This window comes from Mustela lutreola, chromosome 2 (genome assembly GCF_030435805.1).
Source record: "Mustela lutreola isolate mMusLut2 chromosome 2, mMusLut2.pri, whole genome shotgun sequence".
Taxonomy (NCBI): domain Eukaryota; kingdom Metazoa; phylum Chordata; class Mammalia; order Carnivora; family Mustelidae; genus Mustela; species Mustela lutreola.
The window spans coordinates 143,738,803-143,756,972 of NC_081291.1; the positions used below are offsets into that span (position 1 = coordinate 143,738,803).

At 39.2% G+C, this 18,170-nt stretch overlaps 1 protein-coding gene and 1 long non-coding RNA gene across 2 annotated transcripts in view; one reads left to right on the forward strand and one right to left on the reverse strand.

The window, feature by feature from the left end:
- GMPS (guanine monophosphate synthase) overlaps nt 1-1,405 on the reverse strand; it is a 70,348-nt gene extending 68,943 nt beyond the window's left edge. Inside the window, exon 1 of the mRNA XM_059163695.1 lies at nt 1,307-1,405. Within this exon, the coding sequence (XP_059019678.1) occupies nt 1,307-1,381 (75 nt within the window). The 5' untranslated portion in view covers nt 1,382-1,405. The remainder of the gene's footprint in view (nt 1-1,306) is intronic.
- On the forward strand, nt 88-17,714 carry LOC131824961 (uncharacterized). Its single transcript, XR_009351060.1, has 4 exons — nt 88-693; nt 1,374-1,559; nt 5,660-5,750; nt 17,625-17,714. It is a non-coding gene; the product is annotated as an uncharacterized LOC131824961 (long non-coding RNA).
- Nucleotides 17,715-18,170: the final 456 nt, after the last annotated feature.

An 18,170-nucleotide genomic window follows, 5' to 3' on the forward strand; every position in this document is an offset into this window, starting at 1 on the left:
CTCCGGGAAAATAAACCCGCTGCTTCTCCAGCCCGCCAGCCCCTGGGAAGAAGGGCCTTGGGCGCCCGGCCCCGCCTCCGCCGCCAAAGTCCGCCCCCAGTAGGAACCCCACCCGCCTCCGCCTCCTTTAGTCCGCCCTTGGCGGGGAGGAGCCCCCACCCAACAGCCCTGCTCGCGTCCCGCCCCCGCACCGGGCAAGGGGCCTGGCGAGGAGGAGGAGGAGCCCGAGACCGTCGGCCCCTCCTCCGCCGCGAAGGCCCGCCTCTGAGGAAAACCCGAGCCTCAGAAAGCTTGTTCTGTAGGCTTGCGGGCTGGCAGCCTTGGACCTCGGTTAGAGGCTGGGGGAGCGGAGTGGGAAGCCTCCCGAGAGCTGGGCCCCTGGGGGAACCCTTAGCCATTGTCGCGGCCCCATCTCAGGCTGTGGGGCATGGGGCAGCCAAGGCTACTGGGAAGGGTTTCGTCGTGACCTCTCAAGGGATGTCAAAGTGAAATTTGATCACGCGGGTCCGCAAAAGTTCTACAGGGGGTGCAGAATTTCCAAAAGGAAGAGGTTTGCGAGCAGCAATCTGGTGGGACGCTGGGCCAGGGGACCAGCCACGAAACTCTGCACAGCGCCCCGTGTTTTTATCCAGATGGTTTGTGGGAAAGAGGCTACAGTCCTTCCAGCCACTCCTTGGCTACCGGCAAGATCAGGTATTACTTTAAATTTGGTCACCTGGGAAACTAAATCGGGGTTGGAAAATAAATAACACTTGGAACAGCTTCCAGATTCACAAGGCCTTTTTAACAAATATTCAATTCTACGATACAGCCATTTGCTGAGCTCATGCTATGGGTCAGGGTTCAAGTACCAAGGAGCTAGAGTAAAACAACCCTGACTTATAAGAACTCTTTTTATTCTAAGCTATTTCATGAAGGTAGCGAGGTAGGATTTACGTTCTTGCCCACTTTTTTTTTTTTTTTAAGATTTTATTTAGTTAGTTAGATCACAAGTACGCAGAGAGGCAGGCAGAGAGAGAGGAGGAAGCAGACTCCCAGCTGAGCAGAGAGCCCGATGCGGGGCTCGATCCCAGGACCCTGAGATCATGACCTGAGCTGACCGCAGAGGCTTAACCTACTAACCCACCCAGGCGCCCCTCTGCTTTTAACTAATAAAGAAATTGTGGCTTAGTGAGGTAATGTGCCTCTCTGCCTCTCTGAATAGGAGGTAGGGGGTACTTGATCTGGAAAAGGATAGACAATTTATTACCATCGGGAACAAAAGTTCCAAAATCCATTGACCCCTGAGTCAATGTATTTCACTTACCCTTTTTTGGGCTGAAAAGGGGATACTTGAAGTTTCTAACGCCATGGATACTGTGCTCTCTTGGTAGGTCTGCATGAGCGTCAAGAGACCAGGGTAGTAACCAATAGGAGAGACTCAGCTTACATCAATATCCACGCAGAATGGAATGGAATGGAATGTGATGTGCCAGCGTTAAGGATTGGCTAAAGCCCATCTATACTAGATAATACCTATTTTAAATATATTCTAGTGGTCACCTGTGTTTGTTGCTAAGGTACCAGGATCCTTATATCTAAAATTCTTCAGCAGCTTTTGACTCTTTTGACCCCTCCCTTGTTCTTGAAACTGGATTTCTCTTAGATATCATAGAAGTGTCTTTTCACCTGTAAGATTGTTCTTGGTCTTGTTTTGTTTTGTTTTGTTTTTTGTTTTGTTTTTAATGATAATTGATATTGTTTCGGTCACCTTGTCTTGCCCCTCTTTCTGTATCTGTCCTACAGGAGGAAGCTTATGTGTCGCTTTTCCTCAATATTTCCATTTACTACCCTCTTTTCATCTTACTCTTCAGCTGTGTTTCTTTGGGGTACTTGTTTAAAAATCAAAACTAGGGGCGTCTGGGTGGCTCAGTTGCTTGAGAATCTGCCTTTGGCTCAGGTCATGATCTCTGGGTCCTGGGATGGACTCCTACATCTGGCTCCCTGCTTGGTAGGGAGTATGCTTTGCCCTCTGTGCTCTCTCTTTCTCTCAAATAAATAAATAAAATCTTTAAAAAATAAAATAAAAATAAAAACCACTTTTAAAATATCCTTTAATAGGCTCTATGATAGCTCTCTCCTCTGAGTTCCAGATACATATTACTCTGCAAATCCCCAGTCAAATCATCAATGGTATGTTGGGCCCTAAATTCAACAAGTCCAAGACAAAATTTCTCAAATTTCTGTACCCAGTTTCACTGAAACCATGACATTAGAGGGAAAACATTCAGTCCTTCATCCATAAGCTGTAGGTTTTTCATAGATTCCCTTTATCAAGTTGAGGAAGTTCTCCGCTATTCCTGTTCTGCTGAGAGTTTTGATCGGGAATGGATGTTGTCAAATGCTTTTTCTTTGTCTATTGAGATTATTTTTTTTATTTTTTATTTTTTATAAACATATATTTTTTTTTATTTTTATTTTTTATAAACATATATTTTTTATATACATATATTTTTATCCCCAGGTCTGTGAATCACCAGGTTTACACACTTCACAGCACTCACCAAAACACATACCCCCCCCTGCAATGTCCATAACCACACCCCCCTTCTCCCAACCCCCCCTCCCCCCAGCAACCCTCAGTTTGTTTTGTGAGATTAAGAGTCACTTATGGTTTGTCTCCCTCCCAATCCCATCTTGTTTCATTTATTCTTCTACCCACTTAAGCCCCCGTGTTGCTTCACCACTTCCTCATATCAGGGAGACCATATGATCGTTGTCTTTCTCCGCTTGACTTATTTCGCTAAGCATGATACGCTCTAGTTCCATCCATGTTGTCGCAAATGGCAAGATTTCATTTCTTTTGATGGCTGCATAGTATTCCATTGTGTATATAGACCACATCTTCTTGATCCATTCATCTGTTGATGGACATCTAGGTTCTTTCCATAGTTTGGCTATTGTGGACACTACTGCTATAAACATTCGGGTGCACGTGCCCCTTTGGATCACTATGTTTGTATCTTTAGGGTAAATACCCAATAGTGCAATTGCTGGGTCATAGGGCAGTTCTATTTTCAACATTTTGAGGAATCTCCATGCTGTTTTCCAGAGTGGTTGCACCAGCTTGCATTCCCACCAACAGTGTAGGAGGGTTCCCCTTTCTCCGCATCCTCGCCAGCATCTGTCATTTCCTGACTTGTTGATTTTAGCCATTCTGACTGGTGTGAGGTGCTATCTCATTGTGGTTTTGATTTGTATTTCCCTGATGCCGAGTGATATGGAGCACTTTTTCATGTGTCTGTTGGCCATCTGGATGTCTTCTTTGCAGAAATGTCTGTTCATGTCCTCTGCCCATTTCTTGATTGGATTATTTGTTCTTTGGGTGTTGAGTTTGCTAAGTTCTTCATAGATTTTGGACACTAGTCCTTTATCTGATCTATTGAGATTATTATATGGCTTTTCTTTTTTTCAGTTTGTTAATGTGGTAATTTATATTGATTGGTTGATTTTTAAGTGTCAAGCTAGCCCTACATTCTTGGAATAAGCTTCAAGTAATCATGATATATTTTCCTCTTCACTTTTTAAGAGGTATGTATTTTAGAGAGGGGGAGAGCACCTGCCGGCAAGTGCGTGCAGGTGCACAAGTGAGTGGGGGGAAGGGCAGAAGGAGAGAACCCTCAAGCAGACTCCATGCTGAGTGTGGAGCCTGACTCAGTCCAGTGTCACAGTCCTGAGATCATCACCTGAGCCAAAACCAAGAGTCAGATACTCAATCAACAGAGCCACCCAGGCATCCCTATATATTTTCCTTTTTATATACTGAATTTGATTTGCTAAATCTTGCTTTCAAATTTTTGCTTCTGTGATCATGAGGAATATTAGCTTGCTGTCTTGTTGTAATGTCTTTAACTGGATTTTTTATCAGGGTAATGCTGGCCTCAGAGAATAAAGTTGAAAGTTTGTGTAGAATTATTCTTTCCAGAAGAGTTAGTATAGAATTGTTCTTTCTTTCTTAAATGTCAGGTAGAATTCAGCAATGAGGCCATCTGAGCCTAAAGTTTTCTTTGTAATAAGGTTTTTAACTCAAAGTAAATTTTTAAAAGATATAGGGCTCTTCAGGTTATCTATTTTTTCTTGACTGAGCTTTGGCAATTTGTGTCTTTCAAAGAATTTGTCAGTTTTGTCTAAGTTGTCAAATTCATAGACAAAGTGTTATTCATAATATTCTCTTATTATTCTTTGAATATCTAAACTTTGTAGTGATATCAAATTCCTCATTCCTGATATTGGTAATTTTGCTTTCTGTTTTTCCTCAACAGTCTGTCTAGAAAGAGGTTTACCAATTTTATTGATTCGAAGAACAGCTCTTAGTTCTATTTACTGTTTTCTGCTTTCTATTTCATTGATTTCTACTTTAATCTTTTATTTCCTTTCTTCTTCTTACTTTGTGTTTAGTTTGTTCTTTTTCTAGTTTTTTAAGTTGGAATCTGAGCTATCAATTTGAGATTTTTCTCCTCTGTTAATATAGGTATTTAGCTCTATAATTTCCCCCCTAAGAACTACTTTACTGATATCCCACAGATTCTGATATATCATATTTTCATTTCCATTTGATTCTAGACAGTGTCTAATTTCTCTTTTGATTTTTTCTTCGATCCATGGGTTATCTAAAAGTGTGTTATTCCATTTCCAAATATTTGAGGATTTTTCAGAGCTCTTTCTGTTATTGGCTTCTAAGTTAATTCCATTGTGATTAGAGAATATATTTTGCATGATCTGAATCCTTTTAAATGTATTGAGGTTTGTTTTATGGCTTAGAATATAGTCTGTCTTGGTGAATGTTCTGTGTGTACTTGAAAAGAATGTGTATTCTGCTGTTATGTAGAGTGTTGTATATATGGCAAATAGGTTAAGTTGGTTGATAATATTGTTCAAGACTATTCTTGATGATTTTCTGTTCATTTATTCTATCAGTTATTGAGAGAGGGGTTCTAAAATCTCTATAATTGTGATTTTATCAACTTTTTATACTTCTATCAGTTTGTGCTTCATACATTTTGAAATACTATTATTAGGGTCACAAATGTTTAGAATTGTTATTGATTACTTTATTATTATGAAATGACATTTTGTGCCCCTGGTATATTCTTTATTCTGACATTTGTCCAATATTAAAAGAGCATGCCTGGGGTGCCTGGCTGGTTCAGTTGGTGGAACATGTGACTCTTGATCTCAGGGTCAGGAGTTCAAGTGTTACATTGGGCCTAGAACTTACTTTTAAAAAGAAATAAATAAAATAAAATAGCATACCCGCTTTCTTGAATGGTTATTTGTATGATCTATCTTTTGCAACTCTTTAACCTATTTCTGTATTTATGTTATGTTTTAAAGCATTTTTTTAAAGGCAGCAAATAATTTGATCTTGATTTTTTGTCTCTGCCAATTTCTTTTAATTGGAGTATTTAGACTATTTACATTTAATGTGATTATTAATAGTTAAGTTATGTCTATAGTTTAGAGATCCTCAAGACAGTAAGCTGGGGTAATGGAAGGGCTCATCTCTTGTTTCCTGTCTCTCAGGGTTCACTGTCCTTTAATGCTTGATATTCAGTATTTCAAAACCATTGTTTCATTTATTTTGTCTGACTTTTTATTATTATTCTTGTTGTTTCAACAGGAGGGTATATCCAGTTCCTGATACTCCATCTTTGGCAAAAGGGGGAAGTCTGGAAACCTCTTTTAATGAGTAGTTGAAGTATCTTGAACCTGTAAGTCCTTTACCTGTCTCATACATAGTTTTGTTAAGGGTGAAAATTGTTCGGAATTCAGAACAACATAGGCAACAAAAACTAGTGATGTTGATAATTCTAAATGTAATTTTGTAGTTTCTGAAACTAACACATTTTTTAGATAACATTTGATAAAATCCACAGATAAAAATTCCACATGACTTTTCAGATTTGGTGAGTACATATCATAAAATACTTCAGGTATAATCCAAGCTCATTTCATCTCTCAAACAAATATTTTAAACTTTCCATTACAAAAATTAACTTTAAAGTTTATAAAAAATATTAGATGACAACTTAAAATATGGAAGAAAGTATTTAGTATTTCAAAATCCTTTCAGGATGATATGTGAATTGTTTGTTTTGTAATTAAAGACAACTGTTTGAAAATGATTTTGGGGAGCACCTGGGTGGCTCAGTCTGTTAAGCATCTAAATCTTGGTTTCTGCTCAGGTCCTGATCTCAGGGTCATGGGATTAAGCCCTGCATTGGGCTCTATGCTGTGTGTAGTCTGCTTGATTCTCTCTCTCCCTCTTTCTCTGCCCTTCCTGCTCATGCTGTCTCTCTCTTTCTCTCTTTCTCTCTCTCTCAAATAAATAAATTAATTAAATATTTTTAAAAATTATTTTGATCATATATCCCTTGCTTGGAATCTTCTTAATAGTTCTCCATTGCTCTCAGGATGAACTTAAAACTTCTAAGCATTGCTCATTTGGTCTTTGTCTTGAGCTTTAGCTATCCCCTGTTTACCTTGTTTCCTTCTCTCTTACCACTACCCCTTCTCTCTACTCTAGCCATAGTGCTTTAGTTCCTTAAAAATGACATATTCTCTCTTGACTTAGGCCTTCTGCACATAAATATCTTCTGTCTAGAATATTTCTGTTCCCTCCCCAAAACTCTGTCTTTTCCTTTTTTGTGCTCCTTTCCCTTTCATTAGTACTCACTACCCTCTACTATATTTACTTGTCTCTATGCACAGAAAAGTCCAGGAAGTAGTATGATCCCAGTAGCAATGAGCTAACCAAGCCACCAGATACTGGTTTCTAAATACTATTCAACAAGAGGAACCATGTCTTCTTGGAGAAAAGGCTGATTTCGGGGACAGAGGAAGGACAGGATGACCAGGAACATCCTTTGGGGCCAGAAAGTAAGGATCTACTCAGAGAATAATGGGGCCATGTCGGAGGGATACAGAAGTCAGTTTGAAAGGACTTTTACTAGCCAAATCTGGGATAATCTATCAAAATAAAAGATTGGTAAACAAATTACATCCACTGATTAGATTAGGAGCCCGTCAGTGTATAATGATATAAATAAATGGATGATTAAATAGAGAGAAAACCCTTCCTTGGATGGTTGATTAAATAGACGGAAAACCCGTCCTTGTAATACAAGGAACAACGTCAACTAATAAAAGTAAAAGGAATAATTGAATTATAAAATCATCATTTTGGGGATGCCTGGGTGGCATAGTTGGTTAAGCCGCTGCCTTCAGCTCAGGTCATAATCGCAGGGTCCTGGAATGGAGTCCCACATCAGGCTCCTTGCTTGGCAGGGAGCCCGCTTCTCTCTCTGCCTCGTCTGCCACTCTGCCTGCTTGTGGGCTCGTGTGCTCTCTCGCTCTCTCTCTCTTTCTCTTTCTCTCTCTCTGACAGATAAATAAATAAAACCTTTTAAAAAAATCATGTTGCAACCTTCACAGAAATAATAAATTCAGGCAAGAAACATCAATGGATGGAAAATTTATGGATGAAAGATGGATCAAGAACAGGTTTTATTTATGTTGTCTCAAAGTATCTCTCTACAAAATAATCATACATGGAAAAAGAGTAACTTTATTGTGGAGTAACCTGAAGGTACGTCCTTATTCAAGTGATTGAAGTTAACATCAACAGTAATGGAACAAATAAACTTCATACATTATCCGATGGATGCAGTGAACCAAACACTGAATCACTTCAGTGGTCTTGCCTATAATACATAACCCAACTGTGAGTAAACATCAAGCAAATACAGTTGGAGGGACATTCCACAAAATAATCAGTCTACAGTTATTCCAGTTATCTATTGGTTTGTAACAAACACCCTAAAACCTAGTGGCTTAAAACAACACTCTTTATTTTGCTACAATTTGGACAAGGTTCAGCAGGGATAGTCCTTCTCAGTTCTAAGCTGTCATCTGGTATAGCCCAGAGCTGGCTCCACTCGGCCTCGGCTAGAGTGGCTTAAAGGCTGGGAGCTAGAATCATGTGAAGGTTTTTGCACTCACACCTGTGACACCTGATCTGGAAGACTCACACAACTGAGGGTTGGAACAGTTGCAGCCCCTCTGACACGTCTACTTTTCTATGGTCTCTTCATCATCACAGCTTTAGGGTAACTGGATTTTCTGCATGTCAGCTCAGGACTCCCAGGGAGTGTGCAATGTGTCTGTGTGAAAGAGAGAGCCAGATAGAAGGTTACATGGCCTTTTTAACCTAGCCTCATAAATTAGGTCTACTGCTCTATATTTTGTTCATAGACCGAGGCACAGCGATTGTCTAGATTAAGAGACAGAATTCTAGAAGAGCATGTGGAACTGGAAATGTGGTGCAATGCTCAGAAAAATACAATTAGCATAGTCATCTTAGAAAATGAAGGTCAGGGCGCCTGGGTGGCTCAGTGGGTTAAGCCGCTGCCTTCGGCTCAGGTCATGATCTTAGGGTCCTGGGATCGAGTCCCGCATCGGGCTCCCTGCTGAGCAGAGAGCCCGCTTCCCTCTCTCTCTCTCTCTCTCTGCCTGCCTCTCCATCTACTTGTGATTTCTCTCTGTCAAATAAATAAATAAAATATTTAAAAAAAAAAAAAGAAAGAAAATGAAGGTCATAGGAGGGCTAAGGAACTGTTTTAGATTGAAGGAGAGTAGAGAAATGACAACTGAGTAAATATATGCTCCTGGATTGAATCTTCTTGCTACAAAGGATATTGTAGGATAATTGGCAAAACTTAAAGTCTCTCAATAAGTGAAGGGTATATGGGAGCTCTTTGTACTGTTATTGCAACTTTGCTATAAGTTTGAAATCACTTCAAAATTTCAAAAGACAACACACACCATAGATTCTCACTGTTTAAAAATCTTGCAGTTAGAAGTGCCTGGGTGGTGAGTCAGTTAAGGGTCTGCCTTCAGCTCAGGTCATGATCCCAGGGTCCTGGGATTGAGACCTATGTCAGACTCCCTGCTCAGTAGGGATTCTGCTTCTTCCTCTCTCTCTGTGTGCTCTCTCTATTTAATAAATTAAATCTTTAAAAAAAACTTGTAGTTAATCTTTTCATAAAGGAATAATTATGATAAAAATAACCACACATATATGATACATTCCTATCTTTAAATGTACTGTTTTGTTAAAGCAGAAGACCATTGAATAAACCTGCTAGAACACTTCATATGCTGAGGCACTATTATAAATTATTACATATATGAGCACATTTAATACAATGATCTTATGACATGGGTACTATCATTATCTCCTTGTCATCTTAGTTTGTGATTGAGAAAACTGAGAGACAAATTAACTAGCATAAGGTTATACAGCCAGTAAACCAGAAAACTAAGATTCAAAACAGGCCAACTGACTCTAGCCTTTTTATTCTTCATTAAGCATTCAAAATACACTTTGCAAAATATTCTTTAAAGCCACAAGTATCACTGGGTATATATTTAAGCAGACTAATAGCCCTATTACCACTGCTTCTTCCATCTATTTGCAGTGCTATAATTTTGAAGGATTTTTTAACTGGTTATCCTTTATAAAATTCATGGGTATAAATTCACTGGGGGTATATATATATTTTTTTAAATTGTGGTAAAAATATGGAATGGAAAATTTACCATCTGAGCCATTTTTAAGTGAATAGTTCAGTAGTGCTAAGTATATTCATATTGTGTACAGCAGATTTCCATATTTTATCTTGAAAACTGAAACTCTACCCAATGAACAATTCCCCATTCCCCTCTTCTCTCAGCCCTGGTGGCCACCATTCCATTTTCTGTTTCTATGAATGTGACAGCTTTAGATACCTCATATAAGCGAAATCATACAGTATTCATCTTTTAATAATTGATTTATTTCACTTAGCATAATGTCCTCAGGGTTCATCCATGCTATAACATGAGACAGGACTTCCTTGCTTTTTAAGACTGAATAATATTCTACTGAGTGCATGTGTGTGTATACCACATTTTATTTATCCATCTATCCGCCCGTGGACATTTGGGTGGCTGTCACCTTTTGGCTGTTGTGAATAATATTGCTCTTGGAGTATTTGTATATTAAAAATAAAAAATATAGGAATGAAACACAGTGACTCATAAAACAGCTTGCAGTGAGGGTGAAGAAAATGAAGTCCTCCAGGTTTTGAAAAGCAGTATGCTTTCTGTTTTTGCACAAATAATGATAATGCTTTCTGTGGAATTTTTATTTATTTTTTAATTTTTTTTAAAATTATTTATTTATTTTTCGGAGAGAAAGCACATGAACAGGGGAGAGGGGCAAAGGGAGAGGAAGGCAGACTCCATGCTGAGCAGGGAGTCTGACGTGGGACTCTATCCCAGGACCCTGAGATCATGACCTGAGCCAAAGGCAGAGGCTTTAACCCACTGAGCCACCCAGGCGCCCCTGGTTTGAAGTTTTTATTTTTACCTTTTCCTAGGAATTAGCTGCACATTCAGAGCCTCATTTCAACCAAGATACCACAAATCTTAGGTAACTAGAAAAAAGCAGCATGACCCCACTTTTCTTAGGACAGGTTACAAGAATAGCTGCTTTTCCTAAAAGGAGAAACTTCACAAAGTTTTCATTTCCATACCTACTCCCATTTTTTTTTAAGATTTTATTTATTTATTTGACAGACAGAGATCACAAGTAGGCAGAGAGGCAGGCAGAGAGAGAGAGGAGGAAGCAGGCTCCCTACTGAGCAGAGAGCCCGATGTGGGACTCGATCCCAGGACCCTGAGATCATGACCTGACCGATGGCAGCGGCTTAACCCACTGAGCCACCCAGGTGCCCCCCTACTCCCATTTTATCTAAGATGTCTTTCCTTATTGGTAGTGTTAGTTGCCCAAAGTAAAATTCTTTGTCTTGGACTCGCTTGTTGGAAAAGGTAGGTAACCAGTTAATTAGTATTTCAAAAGTCTATAAAAAGTGTGAAGGTACTTCCTAAGGATACCCAAGGGAATTTCAGGGTGGGACAAATATCGTAACACAATCTGGTAGTCACTGAATGTCCTTCTTTTTTCCACTTCCCAACCTCCCCCTCACACATTTGTTACCTCTTTCTCCAACTTTCTTCATCTCTTAGCCAATTAAACTCATGTTTTGTCATCTTATTTCTCTCTGCCCTTTAACTGCCTGCTATTTTACACACACACACACACACACACACACACACACACACAAATAATGTTTGGTTTTGGGTGGTTGTATTTTAACTTTCAGAGAATTAAATAGTATATATGAAAACATTTTTTTCTAAATGATAGCACCATAAAAATATTTATTTTCAGAATATGGTGTCATAACTAGCACATTGTAAATATACAACATATGATTGTGAAATGATTCACTAAAGGATTATGTACTCTGTCCTTATTTTGAAAACCGTGTACATTAAAGCATGGCAAGATATGGGGAAATTTTATTTAAAGATTTTATTTATTTACTTGACAGAGAGAGATCACAAGTAGACAGAGAGGCAGGCAGAGAGAGAGTGGGGGAAAGCAGGCTCCCTGCTGAGCAGAGAGTCCGATGCAGGGCTTGATCCCAGGATCCTGAGATCATGACCTGAGCTGAAGGCAGAGGCTTAACCCATTGAGCCACCCAGGCACGATATGGGGAAATTTTTACAGAAAAATAAAAGATATGTGAATCTCTAAAACAATATTAAAATGAAAACAAATGACATCAAGACCCCAGTCATGAAAGGGGGAGATAAAATTCAAAAATTAGTCCTTACAAATAGTTAATAAACATAATGTTCTACTTAAAATATTTTGGTATCATCTTCCCTATCTAAAAATCACACAATATAACAGAAGAAAAAATTTAGGAGTCAAACATGGCAATATTGGAAAATCATGTAGGAGGTCACAAGCAGAAAAAAATGTTGGTAGTTGGAGTGTGAAATGGCATAACCACTTTAGAAAGCATTCTGGCAGTTTCTTAGAAAGTTAAATATACATATATCACAGAACTCAGCAATCCCCTAATCAAGGTAATTAATTGCCCAAGATAACTGAAAACATTGGGGTACCTGGGTGGCTCAGTTGCTAAGCGTATCCCTTCCGCTCAGATGATCCCAGGGTCCTGGGATCGAGCCCCACAGCAGGCTCCCTTCTCAGCAGGAAACCTGCTTCTCCCTCTCCCACTCTCACTGTGTCTCTCTCTGTCAAATAAATAAATAAATAAATAAATATTTTAAAATCTTTTTAAAAAGAGAAAAGAAATGAAAACATGTTTACACAAACACCTGTACACAGTATTTATAGTGACTTTATTCATAACTGCCAAAACTGGAAAAAATTCAAATGCCTTTGGACTAGTGAATGAATAATAAACACATGCTGGCACATCCATACAGCAAAGTACTACTCAGTCAAAACAAAGAAAGGGGGTGAGGAGTGGGGGAGGACTATCAATATAAGTGACAACATAGATGAATCTCAATGCACTTTGCTAACTGAAAGAGGCCAGACTCAAAAGGCTACATACTGTATGATTCCATTTATGTGACATTTTAGAAAAGCAAAACTACAGGGAGAAAAAACAGATCGGTGGGGCTTTGGGGGCTGGAGGATAGATGGAGAGATGGTCTTCAAAACAGGGCAAGAGACTTTTTGGAGTGATAAATCTTCCATATTTTGATTGTGGTGGTAGTCACATCTAACTATTTGTCAAAATAGCTTGTATTTATCTAAGCGTATAGAACTGTAAAGTAAAATTTTACTTTTCTAAATTATACCACAATAAACCTGATTTCTCCACAAACAACATTACCCAAAAAAGCAATGAAAAAATTCTGAAGGATGTATAGAAGGTAACATTCAGATGACGGTGAGCTGGAAAACCAGTCAAGAAATCTGCAACCACACAAAGATGCAAAAAGAGGCCACTAGATGGTGGTGTTCGTTTTTGTAACAGAGCCCAGGAAAAACTTGGAAGTTCAAGAGATCACAGGCCTGCCAGAGGAGCAGTTTTTTGGCGGATTTCCTGTAATCCACAGCTCCTTCTGTTTAGCCTTGAGCTATAGTTCCTGTGTTTTTGCTAAGCCAGTTCTCCCAGCCTTCTACTGATTCTGGGACACTGTCAATATCCTTCCAGTAAAACTCTCTCTGCTTCTGTTTTTGTTTTCTAAAACTGACTGAATAGAAGAACTAATAACAGTAATTAACCAATTTATTTTTTGTTTGTTTTTCTTCAATATGGAGAGTTTTGAGTATGTAAAGAATAAACAGACTGGTAAAATAATTCCCCAATCAACCCATCAGTTCTGAGTCATTGATAATCTGCTGTTCTTAATTCAGCAAGCTTCCACCATCCCCATTCCTCATACAAATAATTTTCTACAGCCCTTCTTTTTAATGGGATAAAATTTACATATGTTAAAAATAGCCTTATTTTTTTTTTTTTTTAAAGATTTTATTTATTTATTTGACAGAGAGAAATTACAAGTACACTGAGAGGCAGGCAGAGAGAGAGAGAAGGAAGCAGGCTCCCTGCTGAGCAGAGAGCCCGATGCGGGACTCGATCCCAGGACCCTGAGATCATGACCTGAGCCGAAGGCAGCGGCTTAACCCACTGAGCCACCCAGGCGCCCCAAAAATAGCCTTATTTTTAAAGCAGTTTTAGGTTCATAGCAAAATTGAGCAGAAAATACAGAGATTTCCCATATACTCCTGTCCCCACTCATGCACATCCTCCACAATCTGCAATGACATATCATTACCACCCAAAGCCCATAGATTATATCGGGGCTGACTCTTGCTGGTGTACCTTCTACAGGTTCGACAAATACATTATGACATGTAATTACCATTTTAGTATACAGAGCAGTTTCAGTCCCCTAAACCCCCTCTGTTCTCCATCTATTCACCCGTACCTTCCCCTAAGCCCTGCCAAAGTGCAGAAATTTTAACTGTACAATTATAATTTATCAGGGCGCCTGGCTAGCTCAGTTGGTAGAACACGTGATGCTGGATTTTGGGGTTGTGAGTCTGACTCCCAGGTTGGGTATAGAGATGACTTAAAAATTTTTAAAAAGAATTCTGATTTGTCTTTGAAGGACTTAGTCTGGAAGTTCCCAATAATGTAGATCAAAAAGAAAAAAGAAAGTTATGAGAGAAAACTTGAGAGAAATCCAGTTGTGATAAAATTTTTGAACTCTAAGAAAAGGAAAATTTCATAAGCCCTGAGGTGGAAAAACAAGATACCAACAAAGGATCAAAAACTGGGTTGATATTAACTAACCATAATATAATAGTATGTGATAAGAACTTTTCTTTTATTAAAATTCAATTAGCCAACATACAGTATATCTTAAGTTTTTAATGAAGTGTTCATTGATTCATTAGTTATGTATAACATTGTGTTCATCACATCACGTGCCCTCCTTAATGCCCATCACCCAGGCACCCCATCCCTCATCCACCTCCCCTTCTGCAACCCTCAGTTTGTTTCCCAGAGTCAAGAGTCTTTTATGGTTTGTCTCCCTCTCTGATTTCTTCTCATTCAGTTTTCCCTCCTTCCCCTATGGTCCTCTAAGCTATCTCTTATAATCCATATATGACTGAAACCATATGATAATTGTGTTTCGATTGACTTAGTTCACTTAGCCTAATATCCTCTAGTTCCATCCACATCGATGTAAATGGTAGGTATTCATCCTTTCTGATGGTTGAGTAATATTCCACTGTATATATAAACCATATGTTCTTTCTCCATTCAGAACTTTTCTGATGTAGTTCATATCTTACTTTTGAGAGCTTCAGGCTCAGATTGTAAGAAAAATAAATGAATTTTTTAAAAATATGTATACATATAAATGTAAACATATGTTTTTATCATTAAAAGAATACAAACTAAAATAACATCACATTCGTACTTATCAAACTGTTATAGACTGACAGATTTGATATATAAAGGGCTAATGTGGCCAAGCAGATGTGATTAATCACAGTTAAAGTGTAAATTGGCACAAAAATTTTTGCAAGTCTATTGACACTATTATCACATTTTAAATATACATTTTCACCCTGAAATTTTACTTCTAAAATACTTGTAAAATATACGTATGTGTGAGGGATAGTGAAAAAAAACCATCAAACATGAAAGAACCTAAATGGACCGTATCATCAATATGATATGTCATATCATCAATATGAGACTTGTTGGTGAATTTTAGCAAATTCATACAATGGATTCTGATAGGCCTAGGATGGACCCTGTGTTCACCCTTCTGATCACTGGAGCATGTGCAAGGGAAAATGGGAAAGTATGGAGTGGAGCAATTGAAAGCAAGAAGGGATTGTGGCTACCATCAGGAGGGGTGCTTTGGCAGTTGCACCAGCTTCACCAGAACACCTCCATCAGGGAAGACCAGGAAAAAAGAACAGTATTACCAGAAGTGAGTGAGGGGCATTAAGTATGCAAAAGGAACTGCTGTTTGTAAGAGTAGTGGCTAAAGGTCCCATGCAGCGTCAGTCTGGTTTTCACAGTGAGCGTTGCTCCATGTTTGTGGAGGTACCCTGAAAGCCTAGTGGGAGAGCATGCCTCTGTTTGTAAGGATGTGTTTCAGTCTGTCCCACAAGAGTACTATGAGGCCTTCTGAGAAAGAAATCACTATTTGGGCATCACTTAGCAGTGAAGACTTATTTCTGCTCCATGTGGCATCAGCAAGCAGAGCTTAACTTGGGGCTGGAGGATTCATTTTCAGTGTAGCTCTTGTACACGGCAACCAAGTTGATGATGCTGACTTGGCAGCTCAGCCAACACCTGAGAGCCATGGGCCTTACTTAGCTCCTTTCCAGACAGTTTTACCCTTAATGGAGGATACTCAGTTCCAAAAGAAGGGACAGAGATTCCACCTCTCAAAGGGAAAAATGATAAAGACCTTGAAAGCTATGTTTTAAAACTGCCACATCAAATTCAAGGAAATCAATTTCAGTTATCATGGATCCTCCAGGAAGCCTTGAGAGTTTAAATGTGGAGAATATAATATGTATGACCAGCTGACTTACCATGTGTAACACCTGGCATCACATTACATTGTCACCTACACATTAGTTAAACCAAGATTCCACCATATCGGAATTTCCTGACCCACCCCTCATCTCCAACCTGCTTTTGGTCAAAATAGGAATAGGAGAGGAGAGCACCTGACTGAAAAGGATTTGCTTTCTTTTTGATGAGTTATTATCAACTGAGTATCAGCTCTGGATAGACATGTAGTAATATTTACACACCTGGCATGAGGCACCTAACTGGTTCAATTGGTAGAACATGAAAGTCTTGATCTTGGGGTCCTAATTTCAAGCCCCATGTTGGGTGTAAAGCTTACTTAAAAAACGAAACAACAAAAAAAATCAAAACAAAACTCTGGCTGATGATGGGGAAAGGCATAAAGAATGAATACAATCATAAATATCATTAGACATTTGGAAACTATTTTGTATTTAATTTTTTAGATGTCTAACTTCTACATCTAACTTGAGAATAAATATTAAGGATCAGTTTGATCAACTTTAGTTAACCAAGTGGTCTTTAAAAAATTGACTAATTGTTTCACCTTTTTTTTGATTGGTACAAGATATTTTAGCTAGTGTATGGACTTTATTGGCTAGCCTGTAAAGAGTCAAGGGCAATTGTATTGTGTTGAGTGATTTCAGGTAACAACTTTTTAAAAGATTTTATTCATTTATTTGACAGAGAGAGACACAGCAAAACAGGGAACACGAACAGGGGGAAAGGGGGATGGAGAGGAAGGCTCCTCGATGAGCCCGATGCGGGGCTGGATCCCAGGACCCTGGGATCATGACCTGAGCTGAAGGCAGGCGCTTAACGACTGAGCCACCCAGGCACCTCTAGATAACAAATCTCTATCAGTCTGTTGATTTTCTTATTTGTGTCATAGGCAATATGATCACAAGCTTTAGTTTAGAAACTTTTAGCCAGTGTTGACTCCTATGTCCTGAACTCCTGAGAAGTTAACTTGGCTTTTAAAAATGATGAAAACATCTTAATGGTAAAAATGAAAGCCGTAAGTCAACAACAACATTTGGATAAGCAAAGATTCAGTCTGCCACTATATCCTCTTTTCAAAAATAATGGAAGAAATTTTCAAATTATATAAAAATGGAATAGAATTTAATCATGACCACCTTGAAGATCCTGGGGAAAGATAAAGAATACAGAAAACGCTATTTTACAATATTTAAGTCATTGGAGACAGTATGAATAATTTGTAATATGAGTTTTGAAATAAAAATAATTTCCACCTACATAGCATAGTAGTAAACTTTCTAATACATAATACATCATTCAACAAGTATTTGCTAAAACTTACCATGCCTATGTACTTTAAAAAGACATTTCAGCAAGTCTGTGTACTTTGAAGACATTTTTTAAGAATGAAGTTTCAAGGCCTTGCTCAACTTTGCCCAAGGGTTGTTCAACCAGTTAAGCACCAAACTCTTGATTTCAGCTCAGGTCATGATCTCTCAGGCTCATGCGATCAAGCCCTACTGGGCCTGGAGCCAGCTTAAAATTCTCTCTCTTCCTCTGCCCCTCCTCACCACTTGTCTCTCTCTCTCTCTTGCTCAGAATGAAGAAAGAATGAACACATGTTCAAGACCAGTCCTTAAAGAGTTGCAAAGCATTTCCTGAAGCATTGCATAAAATTAGTTTTCAGAAATGTAGTATTTGCATTAATTTGATTTCCTGTCCAAAATCTACACTACATTTAACTAAGGTATAACTTTAAAAACCTAGCCCCTCTGAGCAGTTCCATTTACTCCACAAAGAGACACTGTGAGGCACGCAATTCTCCATTTAGCCAGGTCTCTCCCTACCCTTTCGGGACACCCTTGCCTGCTGATAAAGCCACTGCGTAAACTTCAACCCTCCTCCTCCCACCTTCTGTCTGGCCCACGAAAGCAGTGGCATCGCACAATTCCTGGCCCCGAGGCTGAGCACTACCCTTCCCCAAGATAGCCACAAGCGCGGGCAGAAGCTGCGCCGCGCGATCACTCGGCTACGGGCGCAGGCCTGCCTCAACCAGCCTTCACGTGGCCGCAGTGGCCCAATCACCGAGGCCCACGCTTTCCAGACGGCCGCATGCGCTCATAGAGCCGAAGCTCGCGCCGCGCC